Below are 24,256 nucleotides of genomic sequence, written 5' to 3'. Positions count from 1 at the left end.
CAGTTTAATAATAATTCTACCTTTATAAATAATTGTCCACCTGAGATAAACGTTTCTCTGTATACAATTCAAACGAAGAGCTGAAATTAGCTTTATTCTCAACTCGATAGAGATATAAAAATTTTTGATTGATGGAGATAAAAATGATCGATAGAGTAGAAGTACACCAGCATCCAGCGGCCTCCTTGTGCACTTGACAGGTCTGAATACCTTGCCGCTCATCAGTTAAATGTGACATTACTGCCTGTAGTCTCCTACTCAGCCGCTCTTTTTAAGCCGCCTGTCACCTATTACGAAGACGCTCGTTGGGCTCGTCACGCATTCCTTTCTTACGAGGGAAATGCGTGACGAGCCCAATGAATGTTTGCGTAGGCGGCTAATGAACCGCCTGGTGAGCTTTGTACAGGTGAACCATATCAAGAAACGTCCTAAGAACACATTAGCGTTCGCTACCCCATAAAACAATCATGGACACGCAGATGAATAGGTACCCAGTTTTATTGTTAAAAACGCTCGTTTCTATATTCGCAAACCTGCGTCTAAGTATATCATAAGTAATACATTGGAATAACAATAGAACACCCATTGTTCAACTCAGGTAATAATTCCAAATAATTATAAACGTTTTTAAATCAGGCTTGTAGCGCACTTTACCCACTAAACTTTTCAAAATACAAACTGTAACATTAAATTGCAATACTAATACTATTTATTTCAAACAGATTAGATTTTTACCTCATGTATCCGGCGCAAAATTAAGTTGGCGGAGACATTTTATGCAAACAAAGTTCAGACTGAAATACGATTCCATTTTAAGCAATACCGATCCATGGCAAGGAATGAGGGATACGAGTGGGCGTAGCTGACTACATCAGGGCTACTGCGTACCACAGATCGCATTATAATGTAACAAAGGCAACATTCATCTGTCAAGATTTCATCACACATTGCACTGTTTGAGTACGATTTATAAATGTTGGGTACTATACTATACTATACTATACTATACTATACTATACTATACTATACTATACTATACTCTACTCTTCTATACTATATTATACTATACTATACTATAATATACTATACCATACTATACTATACTATACTATACTGTATAATTGATCAAATATAGTGATCCTGAGAACAGAGAAATTGACCACATAGGATTTCTAAATGTTTGAACAATTTCTCCCAACTGGCAACACAAAAATGTGAAGAGAAGAAAATAGTAAGGAGAATTTGAATATTGACATTACTGTGGAGTATATATGAGTACTGCCGCCAGAAGGGTGGCATTTGGTTTCGGGATAACTGAATAACAAGTTCGTTTCTGGAAGATTATTATTCTCTTCCATTGTCTTGTTTTAAAACAAACCACTATATATCACCTAAAATAATCTTAAAGACTCTCGATACCATAGAATAAATACGAAAGGAATACTGATACCTATAACCAACTCCGTCATTCATTCAGCAGCTGTGAAAATTAGTTCAATGGCCGATTATTCCACGGACAGTTGGGTTATTTCTTGGTAGCATTTTTCGGCTGTGGGGCGCTCCTCTGGGGTTTGAGCCCAACACTGCTTCATCAACTGATCCCAGCGACCTGGAGGCTGCTTGGAATTCGTCACAGGCTCCGGACGATTGCCCTCATCCACAATGGCAAAGAAATCGACCAACGATTCAGCCGTAATATTAGCGAAAGCCTGCTGTCCATACCACATCTCCCACAAGATTATCCCCAGGCTGTAGATGTCAGCTTTGCAGTCATACACCTCGGAATGAAAGACTTCGGGTGCGATGTAAACAGGGGTTCCAGCAATCGTGCCTATATTGTCGGCTGCTGGTTTGGATACGCCTACGTCAGTGACCTTCACATAGTCATCTTCTGTTACCTTAGGTAAATATGAAAGAAGACAGCGTTCATTATTTTCATTCGAAAATTGAAGGTCAGTAATCTTTGTGAAACTTTATAGGCAGGAATGCATCAATCGTCAAAACCCGTTTCTCCAAAAAAAAAAAAAAATAATAATTAATTTCCATGTAATGCTTCAAAAGTTGTATTAAAGAATCAGCCCCCATCGATAAGGGGAATGGCTTATGTTGCTTTATCTATGAAAGGGTAAAGTAACTTCAATTCAAAAATGTTGTCTTTCAAAAAATATATATATTTAGTTAAGGTGTAAGTGTATAGTGTTGTCGGTAACCGTCTCGACCCAAGTCATCCAATCAAGACATGTCTTTATTTTTGGGAGGGATGACAACTACATGTATATGTGCCCTTGATCTGAGAATGGTGTAGTATTCGTTCTGGCATACTCGGAAAAAAGAAATCCGAATTCTCTCAACATAAGTCGAACCTATGACCATCCGATGACTAGCTCGTGTGCTCTACCACTGCCTATGGGAGACTTATGGGAACGAGGCCATTAAACACCTGGCAGTCTGCTAAGGTTTGACTGTCGATGTGTGGTATGTAAGAAATGGATTAAACTTGATGGTACATTTAAAGCCTACCAAAAAATAGGAATGAAAACAGATGTAGTACTTATGCAATCAGTGACACAGCCACGCTGTCTTGATACCAATGAAGAAAAATAACTACTATGTTATTACGCGAAGACATGTTACTCTAAATGTATCATACCAAGATGTTCTCTAGCTTGAGATCTCTGCGGACAACTCCTTGTTTATGTATGTAAGCCAGAGCAGCAGTGATCTGTTTCGCCCAGCGGCACACTTTGTTGACAACTGAAGGATTTCCTGACTTCCCAGGGATACATCCGGGGTTGTTAAAAATGCGGCTCTTTAAATTCTCTTCACACTTTTCCATGACGAAGATCACTCTAATTTTTCCCATATTCTTCAGCAGTGATGTGCCATAGAACTCAACGATGTTAGGGTGCTCTAATTTTCTGACGGAGATAAGTTTAAAAAAAGCAATGAGGACTGTGCGAGACTGTACATTTGGCAATGGTTTAACCAGTTATATTTCACGCTGGGATCACCCCATACCCCATGTAAAAAGTTTGCACTGCAGTCATAATTCATTCCATTGCATCTTTTTTTTCTCATGTAATTTTCGTTCAGCCAATTTCTGACTTTAACAGATAGATTTGGGCATGAACTGTCTTAAAGTTATAACTATTGAAGACATTAGTTTACGAAAAACTCGAATACCTTCCAAAAAATTTACTTTTGATCTCTTTTCGCATGGTACAGCTATAGAGAAAATTGCCTACCTCAGAAGCTGTACCCCCGTCATTGTCTCACTGGCGTTTGTTTCATCGAGTGCTTTCTTGCACACCTTCAGTGCCACTGGCACTGGTTGGTCGGCTACACGCTTTCTCATCGTTCCTTTGTACACAGAAGCAAAAGCACCGCAGCCAAGGCGGTGAGAGGCGTCCTCTTTCCATTCCAATTCATTGCTGCTGATTTCATTGGCACAAACTTCTGTGAATCCAAATACAGCCAACTGCCCTCGAAGTTTAGAACCCTCATTCATTATCGGCTGATACGTTTCTTCTATTTCCCCTTGCGAACGCGTTTCATCAATGAGTTGCTCACACAACATCTTGTCAGCCTGGATTAGTTCTGGGATGCGGGCTTCAATCTGCTTTAGACACAGCTTAGCATCTTCTACCTGTTCCCTTACGAGCGTCTTAAGGAAATCTTCATTCTTTGCTTTATCGAGACATTCTGCGGATAATTTGGCCATGTAAGCGCATTTGTCAGCTTCGTATTTCCTGATATTCTTTCTGTCTTCCATCTTCTCTTTGATAGCCATGACACCGACAACAGCAGTTTCAATCACCGAAACGAAGACCCCTAGTCCGAGTCCAAGTGGTAACAAGATGGGACTTCTGCAAATGGGACTTGTGACGTCAAGGATGACCTTTGCACCCACAGTTAATTCCTCATTCAAAGGAACGTTTTGTGGAACGTGAACTTGGTCAGATGTGACAGCAGTTTGGAGATGCTGTAGCTGCTCCTCGACATATTGATACCTCTGCAGAAAGTGATTCACAAGGGATTCCCTAGCACTTTTGAAGACTTGGTTGTGTTCTTCCCATTGCTCAATGATTTCTTGCAGCCGCCTGTATAGTACTTTTTTGACTTCATTTGATGTCACTTCCCAGGAACGTTCTACCTTTGGAACTTCATCCAAGGTCCAAAACGTGAAGCGGAATTTTACTTCTCCAGACGAGAGGTAGTTAGCTAGCATCCGCATAGCGTCATCGACGCGATCCTCTAAATAATCATTAAGTTCTTCTATCACCTTGCTTTGCTGCGTTTCAATGACCATCAAGCGATCACGAATCTCCCCCATTTTAAGAAGGACCTTTTCCCGATCTCTGGAAGCGTTTTTGACAAACGCTTTTGCTTGAAAGACTATCCGCGAAAGAAGGGAATCTAGCCATCTATAACATAAAATATTGTCTTAGATTTAAATTTACACTTTCTTATGATCAGTTGTCGTTATAATCTACCTGAATGTCTCAAGGCATAAAATGGGTCAACAAAATTGACTAGAAATCGTGTTACAGGGCTAGGAACTTTAAGTGATTGGCTCCTATTTGAACCCTTATTGCAAGCAAATGATAAGGGGGTGATTGATTCTTTCTATTGCATTTTTTAACATATTACTTGATAGTCAACAATCAGAGAACGTTTCAAGAGCATATGTCATATCTGTGACAGAATCACTCTTAATTTTGTATTGAGACAATCTCAGTTGTGTGAGGGAAACTAATATGAAACTAATACAACTATGAATGATCGATAGACATTAAATTAGTAATCAGCTGTTTAGTCATTGAGTATTACCGATATTCAATAAGTAATCGATAACTATTATTAGGTACTCATCGATCCTATTGTTCATCTATTAATTTTTCCCGAATGAAATATGTTCTATCTACTTACCTCCAATGAATTTCCAGTCGGGCTTCGATGCTCTTCAAGACCATAGTTCTCATACCGTTCATAAGAGAGTCAAATTCTTCGGTGATAATCCCCAAGTTCTGTCCTTTAGTAGCTTTCATGGTCGACATATAGATGATCTGTGACTCCGGGTCAAGGCCAGGCCAGCACCGTTGAAGATTTCTGATCACATGATCCTTTACTTCTTTAACCTCCTTCTCTGGTACTTGGTCCCACTTGTTACACACGAACAGAGCACACTTGGATGGTAATTCCCCCTGTCCCTCAAGCGACAATCTCCTAACTTCTTCCAGCAGTTTTTCAAGCTGTGAGTGTAAAGTGATGATTGTTAGCTGTACTATAACTATCACCCTGGTCAGTACTCCATTATGATAACAGAACCAAAAATCACCCAAACGTTCATTCTTTACCATAATACTGAGTATCATTCATAGTATATTTATTTGCACTGGACAGCGTTCTGACCAGCTAAGCTCACTGAAGAAATAATTCCTTGTACTTTTGTGTCTCTGCTTTGAACTTATGACGTCAATTTTCGAGATAGAAGAATAGAAGTCATCTCAGTTTGGCTACAGGTGATCGGGATGTTATTCTTATTTCCACCAAAATCCCTATAAAAAGAATATGATTTTTTTTTCGCTGTAGAAATCAGGATCAATTGTTATTTTCCTCTCGATGCTCTAAGAGTAATCTCGTATTTGAGCACTGTTTCTTGGCCTAAAATCTCATGTTATGTCATTTGAAAAAAATTTCAACAAAATCCCGGTCACAATGCCCCTTAAAAACAATGTTTTCAAACTTTTATTTAGGTCATGATTTAATTTTGCTATGTAGCCATATATTGAGCAGGGGATGTCATACACGTCTTTTTTGAGGGATAAAACGTCCTCATCTTAGCTAAATAAGTGTGGCTGCGCGGGACCATTATTGATGTGTTTTAGCCACTATGGTCTGAAATAAGGCATAGATTATGACCTTTCAGTCATGTTATAGATAAGGATTGGAAAGGGGTACCAATGATCCCGTAGATGTTAGGAAAAAATAGTAGAGTTTCCAGATTGATTTCTGTAGCGATATTACTTACTCTGTCTTTCTGAACTCCCCCAGCGTTGGCACTGTTGATGACGTAGATGAACGCAAAGGCTTGAGGCAAATACTGTGTAACAATCTGGTCCATGATATCAGACTCGCCAACTCCAGGACTGTCAATAATAACTACGCCTTTCTAAAATGCAGAACCAAAACGTTGATTTAGTTATATTTTAAGAAGCTTAAATTATACATAAACAACCTCTCAGCCAAACAATTGTTATGCGGGACTGAAACTCAAAGCGGTCATATCACGGCGTATCCAAGGGCTTAATGGCGAGAGTTGTTTTTCGTTTTGCTAACTTTTGTTACTTCAATGTCATATGCATTTCTTTCGAGTCGTTGCGAACTTCCTACCTTACTACCCACTTCTACTGTACTGTTCTTAGTGTAGATAAGAACGTGTTCTACATGTTGAAGACGTACAGAAAATGAAATTAAACAATTTTAATTATTGATAGGTAATAACTACCTCCAAAAGACTATGAGGCCAAAAGAGTTCAATCTTCTTGTAAATTGAGCCCTTCTCGCGTTCACTCTTCACGTGGACAAAAGGCGAGATCTTTTGAAGGTAGTTCTGCTCAGTGGACTCTGTCGGAAGCTCTCGCAAAGGGATGACCTTTGTTTCAAGTCCCGTTTTAGGATCCTTGTCTTTAAAGTGAGCCACAATTTTGCGTTCCTCTCCGAACTTGAGTTCGCATATAGTGGAAGTTGTGCTGAGGACAGAATATGGAAGAAGCTCCTCTCCCAGAATAAGATTCACCAAACTGCTTTTTCCGGAGCTTGTCTCACCTTCAAAGCCGGGTATAAAAATGACCATCGTTAGAATCTCAGCGTGTGAGAGTACTTGTGACTTGTGCACGATAGAATGTCAAGACTTGGTTCAGTCGTCATGCAATCCCTAAATAATATATTTTTCAAGGCACAAGGTTTTAAGGTTTGGCCCAACGTTTTCAAATTTCAATCTATTTGGTACTCATTGTATCCGAGCCCAAAGGTACATTAAGGCACAAAACCTTTATCAAAAGTGGTGGAATTGAGAGGATCAGAAGCAAAGTGGGCTATCCCAAAGTGAAAGAAATACTGGAAATACCTATTTTGTTTTAAAATGCAGCAAAAATTCACCCGCTTCCAAAAAGTATTTGTGTTTCTTTTAAATGTTCGTCTGGTTCTAAAACACACTTTGATGGTGATGGAATAAATGTGATGGAATATTTTAAACCTGGTATATAAATGAGAATGATTTATTTTTCAGTAAGTGACACAGGCATACTCTGAAAAAAAAATCCGAGTGATCCTATCAGGAGTTGAACCTAGACCTTCTGATAACTAGTTTGGATGTTCTAGCACTTAGCTACAGGAAACTCGTGGGAGCCAAGGCCATTAAACTAGGTTCATGGGACATACATCCTGCATACTGCTAGGATTGTAATGTCGATGAGTGGTATATACGCGATGGAATAAATCCTAGCAGTATTCAGGATGTATGTCCCATGAACCTGGTTTAACGGCCGCTGGCTCCCACGAATTTAATGTAGCTCAGTGGTAGAGCATCCAAACTAGTAATCGGAAGGTCTTAGGTTCGACTCCAGATAGGAGTAGGATTTTTTTTTCCGAGTATGCATGTGTCACTAATAGTGAAGAATACTCATTCACACTTTAATGGTATTTGTTTGCTTACCAGGGGCGATTCTCAGTTTTATACATTGGCCAACTTTAAAAAGTTTTGCCCCGAAGCTCCCCAATAATCTAAAGGTCTTCATAAATAGAAACATTTGATGATTTTTTTTACATTTTCTCGTAAAAAATTTAACAGTGGCTGACAACCGTCTTCATTACTTAATTTATTACCATTCACCTGCCACCAGAAGGAAGTATCCCCTGCGATTCAGTTCCAATTTGTGGTTCTTCATCTTTTCTTTAACTTTGCCGACGTTTTGCTCTAGCAAATTAAGGATTTTGTCATCCATTTTATTCATGATCTCTTGGGCATCGATAAAAAGTTTCAATAAACTGTCGCTTTTCCTTGCATCGTCATCTTTGGCTTCTGACAAAATGGAAAAGGCCTGAAGAAAGAAAACCGATCAGTGCACATAACCTAGCTCAGACTGAAGTGGAAGTACTCCAAGAGTAGTATTACTGTAATAATGTTTTTAGAAGTAGTAGTGGTTGCAGTAGCAGTGGGTGACCGTCTGTCTCGATCGAGAGACAATGATGATTCACCCTCAAGCTGTGTCACTCAGTTCTACAAATTAGGAATAGAGTCAGTTCTGGCTATAGAGTCTAAAAGCCAATCCCCACCGCAGGTGTACCCGGACAGTGGCAACGGTAAGGCGGATCATAACCGCTGTTTCCGCGTTCGTATTTTCAAACCAGTGTTGGAGTTCCCCTGCAAATGTTTCCCCTATCAAAAAATACAAAAAGCAACTTGTCCTGGTCTATTCAACCACCTCTGGCAAAGCGTTGTGTCAAACAGTAAAGAGAGATTCAATCTTAAAGTGCCCATAACGGAATTTTTTTTATTTTCTCATCTGAATCTTTACATCACGCGTAGAACGTCCGCGAAAAAATTTTTCGATTTGCATGAAACGTAGCCTCCCACGCAGTCGTTTTTAAGGGACTCGTATTACCTCCTCCCCACAAACGCCTGCTTACCCAAGCGCCACATTCCTTTCCCATTGTTTTACTCCCCAAGCACCCTAGCCAATCACCATCGAGGCAGTGATTAATGACAATGGTCGCTTCCGTTTCCCGCGAGCTTTGTACAGTGTTTACAGTCTCTGTTACAGTCTTGAGAGATGCGGGAGTTAAGTTGGAATATATATATTTTCAGTTCACTTCTGGAATGGCTGGTCATGGCTGAAACACCAAAATAAATATCGAATGTGAATACAAGCGCTTCTTGTGCGACGTTTTGACACTGCTGGGAGAGTCAACATCTTCGGGAAAGTGTAATCGATTTTCCCCGCCTGATCGAGTTGACAATCGGTGAAGATATCGCCTCTTACGGGTGCGGAAACTCTGGAGAAGATTAATTTGTTTGTACGAAGTGCTACGACAGACTAACTCGATTCGAGAAAGCAAAGAAGAATGTAGAAGGTATCAAGGGGAGATCTGCAGTATTTATCAGTCCATTAAAGACCCTTAAACGGAAAGTTAAACGGCAAAGAGCCGATCAACTTGTGGTCCTTGTGGAAAATGTCGCACATGCCCCCGAACAAATTGCAACAACAAAGCGAGTTTCAACTGCAAAATCTTTTAAGTTTACCGACATATCGGGTAATATTTCGGTTTTCTCCACACCGACAAGGTCGACAAGATTAAAGGCAAAGCTTGATAAATATTAAAGCGACTTTGCGTAACCAGTCGGCAAATTGACGAAAATATCGCTATTTCTCGTCACGAATTTTTTTATTGCAGTCAGTTGATAGGCATTTACACGAGAAATTTTGAACGTAGGGCACACGGTGCTAAAAACTCACGTAAGTTCGGTCAAGTTCTGTCTCTGTTGTGATGTTTTTCACTGTTCCCGCGAGAGGCGTTCTGAGGTCAAGGTCAACCTTCCAGATTTTAGAAGGTTCACTGTGATTGGCTTAGCGACGGAAAGGAATGTGGCGCTTGGGTAAGCAGGCGTTTGTAGGGAGGAGGTAATACGAGTCCCCTAAAAACGACTGCGTGGGAGGCTACATGAAACGCGAATTTTTTATGAATTTTACAAATCTTTAAAATCCTATTTTATTGCGGTCCACCTGCCCCGCTGATGAGAATGCCGACGGGCTCACAATAGGGCCACGTGACATAGTCTGTGACGTACATTCAGGAACTCTCGAGTCAATGCACTCACTTGACTTTCAGTAAAGTACATTCACGGCAGAAAGAAAATCGTGAGATTCACCGGTAGGAAGGGAAAAATTCGCTCCAAACAAGTACGCTCCTTGGCAGACAACTTATCTGACACGGAAAGTGAGCAAACCGCTAGGACGAATTTGAAAGCTTCGAAGTCGAGGCGATAGATAGCCTCCACGAAACAAATAATAGGTGTGAAGATGATGATACACTCGAACCGTACGTGGACGAACCGATAGTAGACGAAGAATGGCTAAAAAGATATAGCTAGGAACAAGAGGAGAAGCGACGACTCGAGGAAGTTTAACGAAACGCTTGGAGAATAGAGTGCGTGTTAGTGGATGGTAAAGTTCTCACCTTGCATTTTGCATACGCGCTCCTCATTATCATCTGTCAAAACTATGGCCAAGTACTCACATACATTCGAACGAATTATTTTCCATGTAGATCTACTTGTGGTAACTGTAGCCGTGATCTGCTAGCAAATATCAGCGAGTGCTACTCCTGCAAGGAACTCGAAGGTAATTGGGAAGCGCTGACTAGCGACATTGTTCTCGCGGAACAACAGGAAGGACACGTGTTGAACTGTGATAATAATAGCTTGTCTCGTTCTCTGAAATTTCGGCCGTAAATCTAATTGTACGATGGAAGTTGTTAGCTTGTTCAATGAACAGGTTAATTTCCTTTTTGTCACTGTCCCACAGTGACAAAATGTCATCAATAAAACGTTTCCATTCTATTGGTTTTGTCTTGCTTTGACTTATCACTTTTGTTTCTATTTTGAACCCCCGTTGTGGTGGTTAGGTTTTCAGACATAACACTGTTATACTTTTCAACATTTTTATTGTTTGCAGAATTCTGCAACACATGTGTGTACAATATTTGTTTGAGCTCGTTGAATTCTTGCTGCAGTTTATCTACCTTATCTACATCGTGGTTTACAATGTTTTCTGTGTTCGCCGAGTGCGACTGTTCTCGCATCGATCTGTTTACATCAGTGGTAGCATTTGTACTAGTATTTATTGAGAGCTTGGTCTGAACGGAACTTCGCCGATCTCACGATCTATCAGAATATATACCAAAACAATTACGCCATATTTTATAAAACTTGCGACTGAGTTAACATTGAGGTCAAACTATAAACATCAGAAGGTTACAACGCTTAGAATGTCACAAGCGGGTGTGAATATTCAGTATCGATAGCTTACCATTCGCTTTTCCCTGCTCCTCTTCGAAGGTGGCTCTTGGTCTTCGTCTTCCTTTCGCTTAGCATGTTTTGAAGGATAAACACAAACGCCGTTGTCATCCTACTTCAGTTCACGTTTTAAGTTTAAACCTGAATTCATCAGCCTTGTGTAATCCTCGTCATTGAAGTGCATCGAACACAAGGACGAGGTCTTTCCAGGCGCGCGTCCACATCTTCCTCCGCTCCACCATAAAGTCGATCCATTTCTTTAGCCTCCTCAGTCTTTGCGGGCATGTGGTGCCAAAGAAAGGAATCCTGTGCATGCTTATTCCATTCGCTTCGTCTTTGATGTTTCCATATCTCGCTGCAACACATCTTTCCGGCATTTTCGAGAAACGTGCAGAAATACCGCGACTTATTTTCACTGAGATCCAGAGAAAGGCTAAAGTCACGTGTTCCTGAATCTACGTCACAGCTCTTGCTAAACCGAGAGGAGACTAATGCGAATGGTGGGCCAAAATGGCGGCAAATTTGAACGTCTTATAAATATCTTATATATATAGGGTAATGTTTAGATTCAGATGAGAAAATAAAAAAAAATTCCGATATGGGCACTTGAAAGGGGAAGTGTCATGGGTTCTTTGAGCGCTTCTGTCAAAAATGGTGAAATAAGATCTTCACTTCTCTATAAAATAATTCTAGAACAACGAGAAGAAAGGAATCAACTCAATTATTGAAAGGAACAACTCGTTATCTGTTCTAGCGCCTTTTGGAAACAAAATGCGAATACTTGAAAAACGTTAGGCTCCCATTTTTCAAGTTTAAATCCATTCCGACCTATTCTGTCTCTGGCCAGAGGCACTAATTGACAGTTTTATTGTACTTGGGGGGATAATTATTAATAAAACTATATAATTATATATTTGTTTCTGTTGACAGACACACATTTTTGGGTTTTGAAATGACATCGAATTCTCGTGATACTACTTAAAGTCGAATGAGAAAGTGTCTCATTCCTTGATGATATCAATAATACTTTATTGATGGTAAGTGCGGATTTCTATACTGAATCTAAAAAGCAGAACAACTTAAATTCTTTGTAATTAATCAGTTTTCGTCTTATGTAGCATAAGCAAAATCTAGAGTTGTGAGAATACATCTCGTTACGTTCTGAAATAGCTTCGACTGAAAATTAATGATTTTTTGTTTGCAGTGTAACATCCTTAACTTTTTAAGACTGTAGAGTTCCACCACAGATGTTTTTTTTTTAATCAACTCTTGTTTACCTAAATGGGATGTTTAGATTCATTTCATAATTGGAAACTTAATAGGCTTCTTACTGAGGTCATAAAATAACCATCAGTTAGTTTCCTTTTGTATTTAAACAAGAGAGAAAAAGTTTTAATATTTACATTGATTCCGGGAAAAGTTGACCTACTTCCGAGAATCTGAGAAGATGAAACAACTATTAAGCTGTATGTACATGAATGTGTCAAACTACCTTCTTTTGTTGGTTCTATACGTAAAAGTCTTCTTACTTCGAACAACAGTAAGGCGAAGCCGCTGTATGTTCTTACAGCCGCAGATGACAAGCAAAATAGCCAGTTAAGGAAATTAATTGAACTGGACGAGAGGAACAGATTTACGACTATCAGTAAGCCTGAATATCTACAATGGCTTAATCTTACATTTTAGAAGTTTTGTGAGTAAACGGTTGTTTGTATTACTGAATCTTAAAGGACGCACACATTCGATTCATGTCGCATGACTTTCTGGCTCTGAAGATCTCAACAGACTGATAAATAGACGTGACCTCAGTAGACATCACGAGACTGACCGAGAGCGATACGGTGGGACTAATTTCAGCCACTCTTCAGGGACAATGATACTGAGGGGAACGTACAGTCTAACAATTGACGCTGAAACATTTTCGAAACTTCCACCACATATCATCTACGTAGAACGTGGGGGTCAAAGGTCTAAAAGACGTCCCAATTAAAAAACGTCCATGAAATATAAAATATGATGTAAAATATGTCAGTGCATTGCTGGGCTAATCATTCGCATCAATGGAAACACGTCACCTACTACAGAGCTCAATTCAGTGCTTTTCCATGGCTCTTTTGATTTCTTTTTTTATCTGGAAATTCGAAACTTAAAGAATATTGTAAACACAGTTCGTGTCTGTCCGAGTATTAAGTTGAATTCCATTTGCTGGTTGCAACAATTCCGGGAAAGGCTCCGACAAATTTAAAGTTATGTTGTCGACATACATCGTAATTCTGTTGATTCCAAAAAGGGTCCTGATCTGAATTGTAATTGCTTTTCTCTGTAACATTCAACTATGACTCGTCTGTAGAAAAATTTGTATGACCAAGACAATAAAGTATGCAATAGGGGAAATCGCGTTGTCGGTGACAAGAACAGATCAGGTTCACGCTTCGTTTACTAAATTCGTGTACATACCTTACTACCGATACCTATTTACAACTGTTTAGTATTGAGTGTTATAATACCTGTCCTGCAGTCCAACTGGGCTTCTTTGCCGACTGGCACAGTTCATTTTTTACTTGATCTTTCATTTCCTGCAACGTTTTTAATCCTTTCCACGAAATGCCAAGCGCCGCCATCGCTTGACACATGTCTCCTATATCATCGATTTCGTCAATGGTTTTCGATTTACCTGACGCCATTTTGAATCGGATAGTAGCTTAATTATTGAAGAAGTGAAAGGCTTTTCAAGGACGAATATTACGCTGCCCCGATCTTTGAAGTTCCATCGTTGCGTAAACCCACAGGAATGCAGTACGCAAGACAAATGATCAGTCCTAAGAAATATTTGGGATTGTAATGGCAGGGTGGTAGACGGGTCATTTTGCCACCTCTATATTGTAATTTTAGATCGGGCTGTTGTGGGTTGACTGATACTGAAACGAAAATAATTCTAAAACTGTAATTATAAGAGATAGTTTGTTCGTCGGAGCGCACTTCCCAACACAAATGACTGCACTCGCGCGTTCAGCATCAATGGCCCCATTGAAGGCTCCGTTCAAGCTACAATGGAATTTTAAGATGTCTCCCCTCCCCCTAATTAACATAGCTCGCTTTAGAGTCCCTTTCCTTCTCCCGTGCGAAGCACAACCAATCTCGGAAACACTTGCTCCAACGTCATAAACATTCAATAATAACAGGTTATTTTTGACGTCATCAGCCATGTTGAATTCAAGAAAAATATAATTTTTTCCGGAAAAAAGTGTTGAAAGTGCCTAGAGGAAAGTATACTGAAAAGTTCTTTGTTTATCAAAAATTCATATCAAACATGTGAGACCAGTTTTAAAATAATTCTACTTTTATAAATAATTGTCCATCTGAGATAAACGTTTCTATGAATACAATTCAAACGTAGAGCTGAAATTATCTTTATTCTCAACTCGATAGAGATATAAAAATTTTGATTGATGACGATGAAAAAGATTGATACAGTAGAAGTACCCCAGTATCCAGCGGCCTCCTTGTGCACTTGACAGGTTTGAATATCAGTGAAATGTAACCTAACCGCCTGAAGTGTCCTACTCAGCCGTTCTTAGTGAACCGTCTGTCGCCTATTACGTAGAAGCTGTTTGGGCTCGTCACGCATTCCCTTCCATATGCATACGAGAGGAATGCGTGACGAGCTCAATGAATGTTTGCGTAGGCGGCTACTGAACCGCCTGGTGTAAAAGACGCACTAAGACTTGTATAAACTAATGTCAGTTGTCCATTTCGAACATATGCTTGGAACCCTTTTGATAAAAGCAATGAATTTTGTCTCTTCCAGTTAAGAAACGGAGTACTCTGTAAAGAGAAGAAAGATTACGGAATCTCGAGTACCCCTAATAAATTTAAAAAATTTGCCGAGAGCTTTGTACAGGCGAACCATATCAAGAAACGTCCTTATCTTATAACACATCAGCGTTCAATACTTTACTTTTGCGTGCAGGCTTATGAATTAATCGGCCCTCCACGCTATCAAACGATCATGGACACGTAGATGGATAGGTACCAAGTTTTATTATTGAAAACTCTCGTTTCTATGCCAAGTTGAATAACATGTATTGGCGCTGCCGTTGATTCTCGAGGGCCATTTGTTAGGCGGTTCACTTTGATACATGAGGGCGACATCAACTGGCTGGCGAGGAGGCAGTGAAAGCCTGATATGATATGAAAACCTTTCTGGCACGCAAAGTGATTGGCAAAATATTGTAACCAATTTTGTTTGGTTTGCAAGACTTGTAACCAAGAGAAGCGTTTTTAATACACTGCTGTTGTGATGCAGTACGTTTTTCATGTTGTTTGTTTTCAGTTGCTACTTGTTTTTTCCTTGCGGTGAAAAAGCTAGGAAAATATTACAACGTCGATTGCAATAAACTGTCTGTGGTTTATCAGAAAGTCTTTCTACTGAGTATCACTACTCTCCTCTCACCAGGTCTTTAGAGGGTGCCATTCATCAACCCACTACTCTCTGTCTCGCAATCAGTTTGATCACCTCAGGGGTAATTGGTCAGATTGAAAACCAGACTGACTCAGCCTTAACCCCAAGACTCAAAGGAGGCCAAACATCTATTATGATGATCCCCAGTCTCAAAACGTTTTAGGTATTCTTCTGATTATTCAGATTTACACAATGTTTGGTTACTTAGTTTAATACGACAACCATAAATGCATATAACACACTTTAAGTATATTGTAACAGTACAATAATATACTCGCAACCTGCGATGAACTGATCCAAAGTCTAAGTATATCAAAAGTGATACATTGGAATAACAAAAGAACACGCATTGCTCAACTTAGGTAAAAATTGCCAACTAATTATAAACGTTTTTAAATGAGGCTTGTAGCACACTTTACCCACCAAACTTTTACAAAAATACAAACTGTGACATTAAATTGCAAAACTAATGCTATTTATTTCAAACAGATGATATTTTAACGTAATATATCGGGCGCAAAATATAGTTTGCCGAGACATTCTATGCAAACAAAGTTCAGACTGGAATACGATTCCATTTTAAGCAATGGCGATCCTTGGCGAGGAATGAGGGATACGAGTGGGAAGAGTCTACACCACGGCCCTTAATCCACTGGCTGTTGGGTACCACGGATCGCATCATTATTAGGTGACAAAGGCAAAATTCATCCGTCAAGATTCGATCACACAATGCATTGTTTGGTTGCATGATTGATAAAAGTGGATTTTCCTGACTGGTCGAAAACGCGATTTTCTAAATGTGGGATACTATACTATACTATACTATACTATACTATACTATACTATACTATACTATACTATACTATACTATACTATACTATACTATACTATACTATACTATACTATACTCTTCTTTTCTACTATACTATCTATACTGTACTACACTACACTATATATCAATGTCAATACTTGATCACTAAATATAGAAATCATGATAACAAATTAATTGACCACTTTGGATAAAACGTACATTTGTAGATGTGCAAACAATTTCTCCTAACTAGCAGAGAGAATATGCATAATGATAATGAGTTTTGAAGGTCAACGCACCAAAACCGGAAGTGGCGTTAGCATTTTGCGTTGAGTCCTGTATCTTACTCTACTGTGGAATTTATAACGAGTATTGCCGCTGTAAGGATGGCATTTGGTTTCGGAATAACTGATTCACAAGTTTGTTCTCAGGAGGATTATTGTTCTCTTCCATTGACTTGTTTTAAAATAAACCACTATCACCTAAAATAATGCTACACAGTCTCGATATTATAGAATCAACGCGAAAGGATAATTGATTGCTTTGACCAGCTCATTCAGCAGCTCTGACAATTAGTTCAATGACCGATTGCAACTTCCGAGGACAGTTGGGTTATTTCTTGGTAGCATTTTTTAGCCATGGGGCGCCCCTCTGGATTCTTAGCCCAACACTGGTTCATCAACCGATCCCAGCGACCAGGAGGCTGCCTGCAATTTGTCAAAGGCTCCGGACGACTGCCCAGATCCACAATGGCAAAGAAATCGATCAACGATTGTGCCGTAATATTAGCGAAAGCCTGCTGTCCATACCACATCTCCCACAAGATTATTCCCAGGCTATAGATGTCAGCTTTGCAGTCATACACCTCGGAATGAAAGACTTCGGGTGCGATGTAAACAGGGGTTCCAGCGATCGTGCCTGTGATGTCGACTGCTGGTTTGGATACGCCTACGTCAGTGACCTTCACATTGTCATCTTCTGATACCTTAGGTGAATATAAAAGAAAACAGCGTTCATTATTTTCATTCGGAAATTGAAGGTCAGTAACCTTTGTGAAAAAAAACCCATTTAATTTCCATGTAATCCTTCAAAAGTTATATTAAAGAATCAGTCCGAATCGATGAGGACTAAGGCTTATGTTGCTTTATCTATGAAAGGGTAAAGTAACTTCAATTCAAAAATAATGTCTTCTAAAAATATATATATTTACTTAAGGTGTAAGTGTATAGTGTTGTCGGTAACTGCCTCGACCACGTCATCCAATCAAGACATGTCTTTATTTTTGGGAGGGATGGCAACCACATGTATATGTACTCTTGATCTAAGAATGATTTACCCTTCGACCAGTGACACAGGCATGGTTGAAAAAAAAATCCGAATTCTCCCAACATAAGTCGAACCTTTGACCATTCGATGACTAGTCCCTTTGCTCTACCACCCACCCATAGAAGACTCATGGGAACCAGGCCATTAAACACCCGACATTCTGCTAAGGTTTGATTGTCGATGTGTGCATGTAAGAAATGGATTAAAATTGATGGTATAGACTTTTCCTGGAAAACAAATGAGATTGAAAACAGATGCAGTTTTCATGCAGTAAGTGACACAGCCAAGCTTTCTTGATACCAGTGAAGAAAAATAACTACTATGTTATCACGCGAAGATATGCTACTCTAAATTTTTCATACCAAGATGTTCTCTAACTTGAGATCTCTGTGGACAATTCCTTGTTTATGTATGTAAGCCAGAGCAGCAGTGATCTGTTTCGCCCAGCGGCACACTTCGTTGACAACTGAAGGATTTCCTGACTTCCCAGGGATACATTCAGGGTTGTTAAAAATGCGACTCTTTAAATTTTCTTTACACTTTTCCATGACGAAGATCACTCTAATTTTGCCCATATTCTTCAGCAGTGATGTGCCATAGAACTCAACGATGTAAGGGTGCTCTAATTTTCTGACGGAGATAAGTTAAAAACAAAGCAATGAGGAGTAACAGTGTAACTTTGCAGCGAACTTTAATTGCAAAAATTTAAGAAAATTATGATGGTTTTAAAAAAGGCTTACTCGGTGGACCCGAAGAAATAAGTTGTTTTATGGCGAGACTGTACATTTGACAATGGTTAACCAGTTATACTTCACGCTGGAATCACGCCATGTTTCAGCTTATTACTCTGCTCGACACGATTAAAAGTTTGCAGTGCAGTCACAATTCATTTCAGTGCATCTTTTTTTTTCTCACGCAATTTTCCCTTGAGCCCATCACTGATATTAACAGATAGATTTGGGCATGAACTGTCTTAAAGTTATAACTATTGAAAACATTCGTTTACGACAAACTCCAATACGTTCCAAAATTTACTTTTAATCACTTTTCGGATGCTACAGTGATAAAGAAAATTTCCTACCTCAGAAGCTGTACCTCCGTCATGGTCTCACTCGCGTTTGTTTCATGGAGTGCGTTATTGCACACCTTCAGTGCCACTGGCATTGGTTGGTCGGCTCTACGCTTTCTCATCGTTCCTTTGTACACAGAAGCAAAAGCACCAGAGCCAAGGCGGTGAGATGCGTCCTCTTTCCATTCCAATTTTTCGCTGCTGATTTCATTGGCACAAACTTCTGTGAATCCAAATACTGCCAAGTGCCCTCGAAGGTTAGAGCCCCCATTCATTATCGGCTGATATGTTTCTTCTATTTCCTTTTGTGAACGCGTTTCATCAATGAGTTGCTCACATAGCATCTTGTCAGCCTGGATCAGTTCTGGGATGCGAGCTTCAATCTGCTTTAGACACAGCTTAGCATCTTCTAACTGTACCCTTACGAACGTCTCAAGCAAATCTTCATTCTTGGCTTCGTGGAGATATTGTGCGGATAATTTGGCCATGTAAGCGCGTTTGTCAGCTTCGTATTTCCTGATTTTCCTTCTGTCTTCCATCTTTTCTTTAATAGCCATGACACCGACAATAGGAGCACCAATCACCAAAGCGACGACCCCTAGTCCGAGTCCAAGTGGTAACCAGATGGGACTTGTGACGCCAATGATGACCTTTTCACCCACAGTCAAGTCGTCATCCAAAGGAACGTTTTGTGGAACGTGAACATGGTCAGATGTGACAGCAGTTTGGAGATTCTGTAGCTGCTCCTCAACATATTGATAACGCTGCAGAAAGTGCTTCACAAGGGATTCACTGGCACTTGTGAAGACTTGGTTATCTTCTTCCCATTGGTCAATTATTTCTCGCAGCCGCCTGGATAGTACTTTCATGATTGCATTTGATGTCACTTCCCAGGAACCCTCTACCTTAGGAACTTCATCCAAGGTCCAAGACGTGAAGCGGACTTTTACTTCTCCAGATGAGAGGTAATTAGCTAGCTTCTGCATAGCGTCATCGACGCGATCCTCTAAGTAATCATTAAGTTCTTCTATCACTTTGCTTTGCTGGGTTTCAATGACCATCAAGCGATCACGAATCTCCGTCATTTTTTGAAGGACCTTTTCCCGATCTCTGGAAGCGTTTTTGACAAACGCTTTTGCTTGGTAGACTATCCGCGACAGAAGGGAATCCAGCCATCTATAACATAAAATATTGTCTTAGATTTAAATTTACACTTTCTTATGTTCAGTTGTCGGGACAATCTACGTCAATGTCTCAACGAATAAAATGGGTCAACAAAATTAAATAGAAATCTTGTTTCGGGGCTAGAAACTTTAAAGGATTGGCTGCTATTGAACGTTTTATTGTAAGGAAATGATAGGGAGAGTGATCGATTCTTTTTATTACATTTTTCAACATATTACTTGATAGTCAACAATCAGAGAACGTTTCAAGAGCATGTGTCATCACTTTAAAAGAATCTCTTAATTTGATATTGAGACAATCTCAGTTTTGTGAGGGAAACTGATATGAAACTAATACAACTATAAATGATCGATAGACAATAAATAAGTAATCAGCTGTTAATTCATTGATTATTACCGATATTCAATAAGTGATCGATGACTATTATTAGGTACTCATCGATCTCATTGTTCATCCATTGATTACACACTGATTAAGTAATTTTCTATCAACTCACCTCCAATGAATTTCCAGGCGGGCTTCGATGCTCTTCAAGACCATGGTTCTCATACTGTTCATAAGAGAGTCAAATTCTTCGGTGATAATCCCCAAGGTCTGTCCTCTTGTAGCTTTCATGGTCGACATATAGATGATCTGTGATTCTGGGTTAAGGCCAGGCCAGCACCGTTGAAGATTTCTGATCACGTGATTCTTTACTTCTTTAACCTCCTCCTCTGGCACTTGGTCCCACTTGTTACACACGAACAGAGCACACCTGGATGGGAATTCTCCCTGTCCCTCATGCGACAACCTCTTAACTTCTTCCAGGAGTTTTTCAAGCTGTGAGTGTACAGTGATGATTGTTAGCTGTGCAATAACTATCATCCTGGTCAGTACTCTTTTATGAAAACTTAACCAAACATGGTCCACACGTTCATTCTTTGCCATAATACTGAGAATCAGTCATTGCATATTTATATGCCCCGGACAGCTTTCTGACCAGCTAAGCTCACTGAAGAAATAATTCCTTGTACTTTTGTACCTCCGCTTTGAACTAAAGTCTTCAATTTTAATTAAGTTATCGAAGTTATTTGTTTTTACTATTACTTTGAATAGCTAGAAATGTATTTCCGTGTGTCAAAACTTTAAGTTCCAGATAGAAATCACCGTACTTCTGAAAACACAGGAAGTAATGAAACTCAAGACTTTCCTTGTTATTAAATTTATTGAGAGTAACTCTTTATCATATTTTTTTTAGGTATTTTGCTAGTCTTAGTTTTCTAAGTTATTTTTAGGGTATTTTTTTTGTAAAGCGCCTCGGACAAATAATGGATGTGTGTGCTATATAAATGAACTATTATAATTATTATTATTATTATTATTATTATTATTATTATTATTATTATTATTAACAGTTGTAAGTGACAGTTGTAAAAACGCATGTATGCCATAAGATTATACAAAGACTGGAGCGTTAAACGTGGCCCAAACTACGTCTACGCATAGCGAATCTCTCTAGACTTTGTACAAAATATATAATAAAAGCTAAATAAATAAATAAAACTTAGTGACTAACAATCTCTAAAAATCATGAATGTGAGTTCCTTAAAAATGTTGACATCATTTCAAAAGTCCATGATATGTTCTTGATATGTGTATGAATACAGAATCTCTGTAGACTTTGTAAAAGATATATAATTGCAACTAAACAAATAAATTAAACTAAGCGACTAGTTACCCCTAAAAATCACGAAAGTGAGTTCGTTAACTATCAAGTCATAATTTTAAAAGTTTTTGATATGTTCAATGAGTTCGAGAGGACAGCTTTCTGCATTTTTCTTAGGATATTCTCTACTCGACCTCCAAAAAGCTCCCTCATAGATGTATCCACATCTCTTGACCATCCGCCCATGACATCAATAATGATGTTATGTTGTCTGATGGTGTATTCCGGATACTGCTGAGCCATCTTCCATCTCAAAGGACCATATTTCACTGTCTTCTCCTCAGTCTTCTTCAATCGGTTGTCCATCCACGGGCATGACATCTCCACAGCTACCACCTCTTTCTTTTTGAGGTCAATGAACCGTGCATCTACTCTGTTCTGCTTCACGTGACTGTGTTCCGCATACACTGGAATAGCTGGACTGGTTTAGGATCTACGGGCAAGTACCAGGGAGGCACCGCATCTATCAATTCCAGATCCCTTAGCTTGTCAAAAAACAGGACCCTGAGAGCTGCATTGTGTCTCGACAGGTTCATGTTTTGTGCGAGAGCCGGGCAGCCTGCCAGCACATGTGGCAGACTCTTGGGTGCTTTGCCACACATCCTGCACGTAATATCATTGACCTGAGTTGTCTTTGCTTTCCTCGCTGTATACAGCTTTGTTGGTGTAAGCTGCGCATACATCTCTACGCTACCCGCAATAGTGTGTGAAGGTGCCTCCGACCAATTCCTCAGCCAGTCCTAACATTCACTCTGATTCAGCTCATCGTCTTCCCACCTCGCCGAAAGAAACTTTCCTTGCCACCTCTCCTCTTGGATCCTTTCTTGGCACTCAGCTGTCACAGCTTCCTTCAAGTGCGTCTTAACCTTGTCCAATGGTACCCCTTGCCCATTCTTGTCTCGGCACTTTGGTTCAGGAAAGGCGAGCTCGAGAGCTATTCCAAGCTCCTCAGTGAACTTGGTTGACTTCTTTATTAGCGATTGATGCTTTTGTGTTGTGGCCTGCTCTTTAAAGGTTCTCACTAGGCTCATGGTTGGGTCGTGGTTACTATAGAGCCTGATAGCTGACTTGATCTTGATCTGCTTGTACTCTGTCTCGGCTGACCTCAGGCCACGACCACCTAGAGCCCTAGGCTAGGTAGAAAAGAGTAGTTGAACGAAGTGGATGCTTCCCGACGCTATCACTGATGATCTTGCGAGCCTGTCTTTCCAGTTTCTTTAAGTCAGAAACGTTCCAGTGCTGTTTCCACATAAGGTATGAGAGTACCGGTAGTGCTAGCTGGTTAGACGCTCTCACTCTGTTGCTGTCCGAAAGTGGGCTCGAGCAAATGGCGGATAGCCTCCTCAGGTAGGTGTCAGCTGCTACTTCGAAAGCCAGCTTCTCATCTTGCAATAACTGTTCTGGTGTTCCCAGAAACCGATAATGCAAGTCCCTCTATGCAGTCCACGCTCGTCGTTCCCACCTCGCATCTCTCCGAATCTTGTACAGCACTCCCCCTTCTTACATGCAGCACAATACACTTCTTGGGATTCCACTGCAGCCCAATTTCCCCCATCGTAACCTGAGCCATCTCCTGAACTCTTTTCATTTTCGCTTCTAATAAGGCGAACACCTTGAGATCGTCTATATAGAGCAAGTTCGTAATCTTAGACGTGATTGGTTTCAACAACCTATAGCCCTCAGTAGAGCTCAGTCTCCACGCAACCGGGTTGAGACACACGGGTAAATAGTCGTGGACAGAGGGCGTCACCCTGTGGGAGACCTTTGTTAAAGTAGATGGGTGATGATGTCTCGCTGCCCTTGCTAGTGGTGATGACAATCCTAGTGTTTCAGCTATCACATAACTAGCTGACGACTTCGCAGATCCATATTGGAAATTTGTGAACTTGCATGATCTTCTTCATCTACCCATTATCAATTGAGTCATACGCTTTCCGCACATCAATCCAAGCAACACTCATATTGCGCTTACGCCGATGACAGTCCAGAGTAACCATCCGATCTATCAGTAATTTGTCAGTGGTTCCGCTACATCCCGCTTTAGCTCCTCGTTGCTGATCTTTCATCAAGTTGTATCGGTCTAGGTGCTCGTTTACAGGTCCCAATATGCACGATGTAAACCATTTATATAGTGTGTTCAAACACGTGATTGGGCGTTGACTTTCGCTTGTGAATTCGCCTGGTTGGTTATTATTATTATTATTATTATTATTATTATTATTATTATTATTATTATTTATTTATTTATTTATTTAATAATAATTTTTATGAAGTCATCTCAGTTTGGCTACAGTTGATCGGGATGTTATTCCTATTTCCACCAAAATCCCTATAAAAAGAATACATTTTTTTTTTCTTCGCTGTAGAAATCATGATCACTTTTTATTTTCTTCTCGCTGCTCAATGAGCAATCTCGTATTTGAGCATGGTTTCTTTGCCAAAAATCTCATATGAAATTTGACCAAAAAATTTTAACAATATCCCAGTAACAATGCCCCTTAAAACACAACCTCGTTCCCAGGGTCTCTCCTCTTCACGTCCCAGGTAGCGAGAAAGGAGAGACCCTAGTTGAGTCTGGTCACGTGTCTCCCAGAATCTGGGAGGTTACAAATAAATGACTT

General features: G+C 39.8%; 4 protein-coding genes, 1 long non-coding RNA gene and 1 pseudogene across 12 annotated transcripts in view; 1 reads left to right on the top strand and 5 right to left on the bottom strand.

The window, feature by feature from the left end:
• Positions 1-1,508, bottom strand: part of LOC146449377 (uncharacterized) — a 61,023-nt gene extending 59,515 nt beyond the window's left edge. The window contains exon 1 of one of the 2 annotated variants that reach the window (XM_085101276.1): positions 1,462-1,508. The gene's annotated coding sequence lies outside the window, so the exon portion shown is untranslated. Of the gene's footprint in view, positions 1-533; positions 637-1,461 lie in introns of those variants that run through there. The other variant, XM_085101277.1, reaches the window with a different exon arrangement.
• The window catches only part of LOC146449375 (uncharacterized), a 34,249-nt gene extending 17,389 nt beyond the window's left edge, over positions 1-16,860 (top strand). Inside the window, exons 1-2 of one of the 2 annotated variants that reach the window (XR_014860593.1) lie at positions 14,301-15,134; positions 15,200-16,860. This is a non-coding gene — a long non-coding RNA (uncharacterized LOC146449375). Of the gene's footprint in view, positions 1-14,300; positions 15,135-15,199 lie in introns of those variants that run through there. The other variant, XR_014860592.1, reaches the window with a different exon arrangement.
• LOC146449373 (uncharacterized) overlaps positions 1-24,256 on the bottom strand; it is a 63,532-nt gene that overhangs the window by 32,896 nt on the left and 6,380 nt on the right. For 2 of the 5 annotated variants that reach the window (XR_014860588.1, XR_014860587.1), the window contains exons 5-8: positions 20,427-20,749; positions 18,758-19,921; positions 18,039-18,306; positions 16,207-17,335 (exon numbers count right to left, since the gene is read on the bottom strand). Coding sequence is in view for 1 of the 5 variants with exons in the window: in XM_085101281.1 (XP_084957407.1) it covers positions 16,928-17,335; positions 18,039-18,306; positions 18,758-19,921; positions 20,427-20,749 (2,163 nt within the window). In the remaining 4 variants the exon portion in view is untranslated. Of the gene's footprint in view, positions 1-480; positions 1,362-15,992; positions 17,336-18,038; positions 18,307-18,757; positions 19,922-20,426; positions 20,750-24,256 lie in introns of those variants that run through there. The other 3 variants (XR_014860589.1, XR_014860590.1, XM_085101281.1) reach the window with 3 other exon arrangements.
• Positions 481-14,093, bottom strand: LOC146449376 (uncharacterized). The gene is made up of 8 exons (XM_085101282.1): positions 13,585-14,093; positions 7,895-8,102; positions 6,509-6,828; positions 6,032-6,172; positions 4,930-5,252; positions 3,246-4,424; positions 2,651-2,918; positions 481-1,898 (listed from the first exon to the last, which is right to left on the bottom strand). The coding sequence occupies exons 1-8, from the start codon at positions 13,759-13,761 to the stop codon at positions 1,506-1,508; spliced, it is 3,009 nt and encodes a 1,002-aa protein (XP_084957408.1). The 5' UTR covers positions 13,762-14,093; the 3' UTR covers positions 481-1,505.
• LOC146449372 (uncharacterized) overlaps positions 15,099-24,256 on the bottom strand; it is a 31,676-nt gene continuing 22,518 nt past the window's right edge. The window contains exon 9 of one of the 2 annotated variants that reach the window (XM_085101288.1): positions 15,099-15,593. The gene's annotated coding sequence lies outside the window, so the exon portion shown is untranslated. Of the gene's footprint in view, positions 15,821-24,256 lie in introns of both variants that reach the window. The other variant, XM_085101289.1, reaches the window with a different exon arrangement.
• LOC146449374 (uncharacterized) lies at positions 20,759-23,806 on the bottom strand (annotated as a pseudogene).

The sequence above is a fragment of the Pavona decussata genome, unplaced genomic scaffold (assembly GCF_977016875.1).
Source record: "Pavona decussata unplaced genomic scaffold, jaPavDecu1.1 SCAFFOLD_602, whole genome shotgun sequence".
NCBI lineage: Eukaryota > Metazoa > Cnidaria > Anthozoa > Scleractinia > Agariciidae > Pavona > Pavona decussata.
This window is presented reverse-complemented; position numbering and strand designations above follow the sequence as displayed.

What these genes read in the sequence shown, in the direction of transcription:
- LOC146449376 (XM_085101282.1), bottom strand. Translation starts at nt 13,761, where the DNA reads ATGGCGTCAGGTAAATCGAAAACCATTGACGAAATCGATGATATAGGA. An exon ending in CCAGTTGGACTGCAGGACAG is followed by an intron (nt 8,103 to 13,584) that starts GTATTATAACAC and finishes TTCTTTCTTCAG; the next exon opens with GCCTTTTCCATTTTGTCAGA. An exon ending in CGACTGGAAATTCATTGGAG is followed by an intron (nt 4,425 to 4,929) that starts GTAAGTAGATAG and finishes TTTATGTTATAG; the next exon opens with ATGGCTAGATTCCCTTCTTT.